This window comes from Anoplophora glabripennis, unplaced genomic scaffold, assembly GCF_000390285.2.
Source record: "Anoplophora glabripennis isolate ALB-LARVAE unplaced genomic scaffold, Agla_2.0 scaffold35, whole genome shotgun sequence".
Taxonomy (NCBI): domain Eukaryota; kingdom Metazoa; phylum Arthropoda; class Insecta; order Coleoptera; family Cerambycidae; genus Anoplophora; species Anoplophora glabripennis.
This window is the reverse complement of record NW_019417117.1, coordinates 1258446-1268047: the sequence shown is the minus strand read 5'-3', so window position 1 is coordinate 1268047 and position 9602 is coordinate 1258446. Positions and strand designations below refer to the sequence as shown.

General features: G+C 29.3%; 1 protein-coding gene across 4 annotated transcripts in view; it reads left to right on the top strand.

The window, feature by feature from the left end:
• The window catches only part of LOC108912459, a 122793-nt gene that overhangs the window by 3415 nt on the left and 109776 nt on the right, over positions 1-9602 (top strand). Inside the window, exon 1 of one of the 4 annotated variants that reach the window (XM_023455942.1) lies at positions 4220-4374. The exons of 1 other annotated variant lie outside the window; for it this stretch is intronic. In XM_023455942.1, the coding sequence (XP_023311710.1) occupies positions 4278-4374 (97 nt within the window). In that variant the 5' untranslated portion in view covers positions 4220-4277. Of the gene's footprint in view, positions 1-4219; positions 4375-9602 lie in introns of those variants that run through there. 2 more of the 4 variants (XM_023455940.1, XM_023455943.1) reach the window with 2 other exon arrangements.

The following is a 9602-nucleotide window of genomic DNA, read 5'->3' as shown; positions in this document are numbered from 1 at the left end:
CCATATTCTTTAAATAGTGTTTTCCGCAAAGACAAATAATTTCACACATTTAATAACTGAATAATCTAAAGCTTATCAAATAATAGGAATGTTATGTCATGCCACCTGAGTATTTTCAAAGACGCCGCAGTAAAACGAATAAACAGGTGCAAAAAACGATCAAACCATCAAGGTTTTAGGTACTGAAATCTACGAAAATACTAACTTTTTTAGACATAACTCCACATGTAAATATTCTTATAACATTTACTTGCTTAGTTCTACATATAAAATTGTTTACTTTTATTTATAAGTACGTGAAAATAATTTTTAAAATGTGGGGTTAGGATAACAGAAAACGCATGTTTTACAAACGCTTTTTTTTAGTTATTATTTTATTTGAGTAAATTGAAATAGTAACAATGAATGAACAGAACATCAAGGATTTCATTTTTGTGCCTACTTTTGTTCTACACGTTTTACTTTTCAAGATTTTAGTACCTAAAAATGCCAGAAATTTCACCATTTCTCGGCCAGGGATATGGCCACCTTAAGCCAATTCTTACGATTTATAATCGTATTATTATGATTTCAGAATAGGAATTATACAATTTTAATAAAAAATGTACACGATCTTTGTATAGGTATAATAACAATAAGTAGGTAGGTACAGGGCGATTCACTATATTTTGACTCACCCTTTAACGTTTTTGTTTTAAGAGTGATAAAAAAATATGAAATACAAAAGTTGCATGATTTTCTATGAAGTTTTCGAAAATTATAGTAGAAAAACAAATGAAGTCCAAAGAAAATGGCCGCGGATGCTAAATTTGTTAATTTAAACTAGACTTACAATTAGATTTAGTTGCAATAAATTTTGACATATCGGATATTGATGTAATCCAAAATGCGTATAGGTATTTTTGCTAAATCTCACTGATTAGACCCTGTGAGGCCAATTATTCATGGACAATGTTATATGGTAGGCCGTGAAGTGACAGGTAGTAATGTCATGATAATATTGTTATTGTTTGACAGTTTGTCTTACTTTTGAATCCAAATAGGTTACACAGAGGTAGAAAATTTAAATTGAAAGTTATTCTCTATACTCTACAACGGAAAAAGAGCAAAAGATGTGCTTAAGAGCATCCTTTTTTTTTGTTTCTCGCCAGACTTGCAGTTCAATATTTACGTCATCGCCGATCTTATTTATTTGTATCTAGACATCGGAGGAAAATAATATTTATATCAACAAGTAGTTGGGATGGTTATTTTTGTTTATTGCCACCTCATATCAAACGACGAATCTTTCTCTTATAAGAACTTTGTTGACAGTATACGTTCATAACAGGTTTATTTTTCAGATTAAATATTATGCAAAAGAAAGGATAAGATAAAGATAAAGAAAACATTTCTCGCGAAACCTTTGTACAGTGTTTTGCGATTTAAAAACACTAGTATTTGAGTCATTTTAGATTAAAGAGCCTGAAGAAGTTAGTTTTCGAACAAACAACTTTATAAGTACTTTGTTGACAATATACGTTCATAACAGGTTTATTTTCCAGATAAATATAATGCAAAAGATCAGATAAGATAAGGATAAAGAAAACATTCGTCGCGAAACCTTTAGTGTTTTGCGATTTAAAAAAAAACTCGTATTTACGTAATTCTAGATTAAAGACCTGATGAAGTTGATTTTTTGGATGCATGATGCAAAAATTAAAAAATACCATGTATTATTCAGACTTCAAAAAGATGTTTGACATAAATTGATGAAATTTGGACAAGTATTTAAAAAACTAAAGAGAAAAATCACTGAATACAATACAAACAAATCCATCTTTAGAAATATGTATTTTATTCTATATTATTTTTAATTTATTTTAAATGTATTAAGCTAATTCGATTAACTAAAAAAAGTCTATGTCTGAGATGAAATAACTTGTGCATAAATAGCTATTTAGTATCAAAGAACATTGAATCTATATGACGGGACATTTTAGGGAAAATTTTTTAAATTTATTTGAATTAAATAAACGGTATAGGATGCTTTTGCCCGAAAGTTGTTTTTATGTACAACGTAGTCAATCGAAATTAAAGAAAAATCATTGACGTAGAAATATTTAATTTTTTTAGGGAATAACCAAGAGCTCCTAAAAATTATAAAATGTCTACGCCAATGATTTTCTTGGACTACTTCACACGATATTTAAAATTTAATTTCTTACAAAAAATCCATATAATTATAATGAGCTTATTATTAATTAAAAACGAAAACAATTAAGAAACATTTAAGCTTTCGCAATTTTTTACTCTATTTGAGGGTACTATTAAGCTAATTCAAAATTCAGTACTAGTTGGATAATGTAGTTGTTTCCCGCAATATCAGCAGTATTGTGATAGATATTTTTTGAATAACTGGTTTCCGGTATTGAAAAGCATGGTTCGATTTTATTTGAAAAAAAAACAATTACTCAAAAATGTATCTTTTTCTGGAAACAAAAACAGGAATTGAATGTTTTCATCCAGTTTTCAGAAAAACTGGACAAATTCGAAAACTTAGAAGAACTTATATTAAAAACAGACTTGAAAAAATATTTCTTAATGTATATTTTTCCAGATATTTTTTGCCTAAATGAGTATGAAAGTGATATTTAACGAAATTTATATATTGAGGATCGGCATCCCAAATTAGTCGAGTACGAATTAACAAAAGGTAAATATGTATTATTTAAAACAAAAATGAACTATACAGGCTGTTACAAAGTCGCTTCCCACTACAGGGATCTCGGAAACGTTAAAAGATGCGAAGTAGTTCAAATGGAGGAAAAAAAAACACGAAATTTTGGAAATCCGTTTTTATTTAATTTCAGCCTTGTTTGAGATTATATTGAAAAAAGAAGAACACTTTCTCATGGCAACTTTTTGCCCTCTATCGAATGGCATAATCAATTTTTATATGTAACGTTTCGTCTCTCCAGGACCCTCATCAACTTAATTTTTTTTAAATACGACCCTGGAAATTTTAGTACATTTTTTGCAAGCCTTCATGACCCTCAATACTGTAATGCCTCAGCTTGAACCAAATTCAGACGTTTTGTCTTTAAAAATTCGTCTTCAATGTATTCGTTCCAAATTTATCTAATTTTTTTAAGATTTCTATGTTTCTTGAATTATCGTACACTTTTAGTGTCGTCAGACCCTGTGAAATCCACATATTTAAACTATTACTATTACACGTTACAATAAAACATTATTAGAGTTTTAATCCCGTGCTCATAGTTATTTCTAGGTTTCTTAAGTGCTCAAAATTTAAACAAATTTCTATTTAAATTTTTTCAGGATATTCATACAAATACATCTGACATGCTATGCTCTTTCACAGTTGCGGTTACAGGTAGAATAAATTTCGATCATATGTGTATGATATATATTTCAATCTCAACATTTGCCAAAACGGAAACATTTTTGAATATTTACCGTAATTTTTTAAAGTATAATATTTATTTGGATCTAGGTCAAAACCAAGGTCATCAGCATATTTTTTTCTTGATTCTACAACTTTTATATGAAACTTTTTAATTAGGTTCAATCCTAAAGTTATCGAGGAGGTTCAAGTCTTTTTGGAACAACCTGCGTATACGTGTGTATTGATTTTTTTATATACAATACCTACTAAAATTTCAGCAGATTAATATTTTTTTTAAGAAACGCAATGAAATTTCTCTAGTCTCAATTTGTACTTTACAAAGCAAAAAGTAATACGTTTGGTTTATTTCATAATTTAAAAAATAATTTTGCAATTGAGGAGTGTTTGAATACATATTATTACTTAATGTAATATCATGTTCAGTTCATATAAGCCATGATCTAGAGATTGTTGCATTTTTTGGCATTATTATTATGGTACATCGTACGTACATAAGCTAATTTTATCACATAAAAACGATAATTATCTGGCAATATTGATGTCAATACTCATGAAACACAAAACAATGTCTTGCATGACATAAATACTTAAAAGAATGTAAACAAAATTGGAACATGGAGCTTCAGTTAATGACTGTCTACACTCTACACCGCTAGATGTCGGTAGCGAGAGAGAACTGACCAAAGACAACAAAGAATGTTGTCTCTGGAACTGACCGTCTCCAAACCTACCAAATAACAAAACTAAAAACAGTTAACTACCAAGAAACGGTGGGGAGTATTAGGTTAAATTATATCTTATCTATGATTAGTACAGTAGATTGTGACTGTTGATTTTACTTCTGTTCAGCTGAATTTTTTTTTGCATTATGATTCCGTTCGTACAATCGACAATGACGAAATTAATGATTTATGTTTATCTAGTGATATTATCAGTGCCCAGTGTTATCAATGAGAATGAAATAGGTCAGTTTTGTAAATTTATCAATTTACATGCGCTTATTCTTAGGTACTTCTTAATATAGTTGGTTTGCCGATGTATAACTTAAAAGGGCTTATGTGTCGGCCCAAATGAAGTGTATGACTTACAGAGCTGGCAAAATACTTTCAAAATGTATTTAAAATACAAATTACAAAATACTAGTACGAAAGTATTTTACTTAAGAAGAAAATACTTCTTTGGCAAACTATTTTAAATATAAATTACTTAGTATTTAAAATAGTATTTGAAGTATGTTGAATATAAAATACAGACTGTTACAAATTCGCTTTTCACTAAGTGATCTCAGACGCGGTAAGAGATACGAATTAGCTTAAATGGGGACAAAGTTGAATAATCAGAGGACCAGCATTATGCCTCTAAAAAATTAAGCCTAACATGATTAGTTTTCGAAATATTTGAAAGAAACCGAAATTTTGGAAATCCGTTTTTATTTCATTTTAGCCTTGTTTTAGGTGATATTGAAAAAAGAAGAACACTTTCTCATGGCAACTTTTTACCTATTCTATCGAATGGCATAATCAATTTTTATATGTAACGTTTCGTCTCTCCAGGACCATCATCAACTTGACCTCCAATACTGTAACGTTTCAACTCGAACCAGATTCAGATGTTAAAAATTCTTCTTCAATGTATTCCTTCCAAATTTATCTAATTTTTTTAAAGATTTCTATATTTCTTGAATTATCGTACACTCTAAGTGTCGTCACTTCACTTCATTTTTTTAAATACGACCCTGGAAATTTTATTACATTTTTTGCAACCCTTCATGACCTCCAATACTGCACTGTCTCAGCTCGAACCAGATTCAGACGTTTTGTCTCTAAAACCTCATCTTCAATGTATTCGTTCCAAATTTATCTATTTTTTTTAGATTTCTGTTTCTTGAATTATCGTACGGTGTCGTTAGACCCTGTGAAATCCACCTAGTTATTTAAACTATTACCATTACACGTTACAATAAAACATTATTTAGAGTTTTAATCCCGTGCTCATAGTTATTTCTAGGTTTCTTAAGTGCGCAAAATTCAAACTTTCTATTTAATTTTTTTCAGGATATTCATACAAATACATTTGACATGCTCTTTCACAGTTGCGGTTACAGGTAGAATAAATTCCAATCATATGTTTATCTTCATTCTCAACATTTGCCAAAACGGAAACATTTTTGAACATTTACTGTAATTTTTTAAATTATAATATTTATTTGGAGTTAAGTTACTTATCGAATTATGTATGACTAGGTAACGGAGATTAGAAGATGGAATAGTTTAAATTACTAGGTAGATTTCACAGGGTCTAACGACACTGTACGATGATTCAAGAAACAGAAATCTAAAAAAAAATAGATAAATTTGGAACGAATACATTGAAGATGCGTTGAAGGTAATTTGTTTGGGAATGGGGTCAGTTTTTAAAGAAAACCAGTTTATTGGTTAGTCGACGTTTCGGCTATATTTAAGCCTTCTTCAGGACACTAAAATAATTACAATAAATAAACATACACATCATTATACATATTGACTATTAGGATTAAAACAGATTAAAATTCAATAATATTACAATGATGAAGGATCAAGAACCAATCACAAGGAAACGTTTACGAAAATATAATAATAAATTTATCGGGTACTTACATCCAAAAAAGGTTTTCCGTGTAACAAATAATGTAAATAATGGGGAGTAAAATAGGTAGTATGTTGCTGTATCAAAATAGTACATTACTCGATGTTGCTTAAAATATCTATGAATGAAACATATTAGAGGATTTAAGTGTGGAACAGAAAAAAGGGGGCCAATGCAAAAAACATTCAAAGAAATTGAAATGTGTATAAAACCAGAGCTATATTGTTGTTAAATGTCTCTAAAATTGAAGATGAGGTTTTAGAGACAAAACGTCTGAATCTGGTTCGGGCTGAGACAGTACAGTATTGGAGGTCATGAAGGGTTGCAAAAAATGTAATAAAATTTCCAGGGTCGTATTTAAAAAAATTAAGTTGATGATGGTCCTGGAGAGACGAAACGTTACATATAAAAATTGATTATGTCATTCGATAGAGGGCAAAAGTTGCCATGAGAAAGTGTTCTTTTTTTTCAATATCACTTAAAACAAGGCTGAAATTAAACAAAAACGGATTTCCAAAATTTCGGTTTTTTCAAATATTTCGAAAACTAATCATGTTAGCCTTGATTTTTTAGAGGCATTATGCTGGTTCCCTGATTACGCAACTTTGCCTCCATTTAAACTACTTCGTATCTCTTACCGTTTCCGAGATCCCTGTAGTGAGAAGTGAATTTGTAACAGCCTGCCAGCCAAAAATTAGCAGTAAAAAATAGATTCATCAGTTCGACGAAATTCGCTACAGCAAACTAAAAAAAAACTTAATTTAAACGAAGCTCAAAATTTCCTTGAATGTCTGCTGCATCCTAATCGTAAGTAAAAATGTCTTCTAACGTTTTCCAACATCTGAGGCGTGACCGACCTAACCGCAACCATTATTTTGTTTTAAGAAAATTAGCGATGCTATGAATGATTTCGAAAAGTTTTTATATTTTCTTCTTAGTTGAAAAAGTTGAAAAAGGACACTGAAATTGTTTTTGCTAGCCTGCAAAGAACAAAATGCAAATTTTACAAAAATTACATGTAAATCTATAAAATATTTTAAACTGCTGGTTTTTTCAGGAATTACATTTTTTCTTAAGCAAAATGGTGCAAGCTTCATCGTTCTCATAAAAATTATTTGAAAACTCATGTTGAAAAACCTGTTTCTTAATGACTGTCAATGTATTATCTAGTGGATGAATGGATGTTTAAACAAAATTCTGGAAAATTTTCAAAGATATACGTATTTTTTAACAAGGTAAACATGATAACGTTTAATTATAAACTATTATAAGCACTAATATTTTTATATTATCTGATTAGTGACCACTTGAATTTGATCTAGATCGATAAGTAAATGGAAAGTTTATTTTAGAACAGAAATAATAAACATAAACACCAACTCTTCCCAATACTAAATTGTAATGTAAGAAAAAAAATAGAAGACATAAATTCACTTCTGAAATTAAGAGGACGTTAAAATAAGAATGTGGTTAAAAAAATATAATTTCAAATACTTCAGTTCACAGTCAATTTTACAATTGAGATTAGTTCCATAGAGAAAAAAAATCGAAATTCAATCCTTGGTTAATAAACTTAACAATTTAACTTCAGCAAGTGCGGCGACAGCCAATGGGCTAGGGGGAGCAAGATAAGAGAGAGGATGGGAGAAATATAAATTATAGGTAGAAATAGGTACAGGGTGATTCACTATATTTTGACCCCCCCTCTAACTTTTTTGTTTTAAGAGTTATAAAAAAATGTGGAATATAAAAGTTGCACGAGTTTTTATGAATTTTTCGAAAATGATATTAGAAAAACAAATGAAGTCCAAACAAAATGGCCTCGGATGTTAACTTTGTTAAGTTAAATGGAACGCCCTGTATATTTTTACATATTTGGATAGAACGTTCTCTGTTGAGCATAGTCATGTAGGGTTTGTTGGGTCCATCTCTAGCAATAAGCGAGATACTATTAGAAAACGAAAATAACATACTAACTTTTTAACATAAAATTTTATATTTTTAAATTCTTCGGTCTACAAATATTTATACTACTTTATTACTAAATTGTTTTAAAAAAAAATAAATTAGTTTTAATTTTCAAAATTAAAGTTTAAGTAAATAAATTATTTTATTAAAATCTAATATTTTCTTAGCTTAAGAAAATGTTTGTATTTTTTCGAAGCACTGGAGTTTTTTTTTGCAGAAATGAAACGAGATTTAACCTTAAGATCATACCTTTTTAAACAGTGTTAATTTTAACTATGTTTACAAGTTATTTTCACACTACCTTGAGTGTTGAGTGTTATGCTCATTTTTATAAGAAAATTAATATACTTAAAAATAGCAATAAAAATAGTGCTTACTCGATGAGTCTTATCTGTTTGTCATAGATTGTAAACGTTGTTTACTGTTTTTCTTTTAATTCAGTTTAACAACACTTACCTAAGTATACATTATACATATTGTAAAAAGTATACAGAGTGTAAATGATAAGTTTAGCCAAACTTTAATGGCGTATTTTACCGATGAAAATAATCAAGTTTTGCCTTATAAAATTTTTGAAGACTTGATTTTTTTAAGAATATTTGAAATTTGTAAAAACTTTATCGGGACAACTTTTTGCGAAGAATTTCACTGTGGATTCAAATTCGCGGTTCCGAGTATTCATCATCATTTCCTTGTCAACTTTATTTTTTATTAATTACGGGTTATTGAATTAGTATTGCTGAACAAAATAAAGCATTTTTGAAGATTTTCCCCGATGTGTCAACTGTAAAAAAAAAATCTGTAAAAAAGTACATATATTTCTGTACGTCCTGAAAACATTGGAAGACAATTTACGACCACCACTATACAAACATCCTGTACAGGAATCCTGTACAAGGTTTTGTGTCATTATTTATGATACTTTAAATTAGCGACTAAAAATGTTTGGGGATTCTAAATATGACATCTTTTTTATTTTAGTCAGTGGCCAGTCAGTCAGTGGTCAGTGGTCAGTTTTATTTTAGTCATTTATTTCGAAATAGATTCTCTGTAATAACAATTGCACGTCACTAGATTTTTTAACTGAAACTGTACCTGATGATCCAGGATGTTATTCATCATGTAAAATTAGAAAACAATTGCTATATAGATTTTCGCTAAAACTAAGCTCAATTTTTTTAAATTCAATTCAAAAGTATTTTGAAAGTAAAGCTTCTGTTGACAGATTTATACTAAAACTACTGCCATTAATTTTCCTCATAGAATCTAATTGTGAAAGGTCCATGCTTCAGCAGACATCCTATATATGTATAATGTAGTTCTGTTAAAATATGTTTTCAAAATAAGGGTTACTAATGGTGTAGTTTTTCCTTTCTTATATTAGAAAAGTTACTTTTTTGATCATGTTATAACGATACAGTTATTTTAAAAGTGGTGGACTGTAAGAAACAAGCAAAAAAAGTTGATTGGAGATGGCTTACCACTGGTGCAGTTCACTATCTTCTTGAAGGGCCCTTTTAGTGTCTTGAATTTGAAGTCCAACAATAAAAGAATATGTAAAGTATTTGAATATTTGATTGAATTAAACCGAAACAACCAT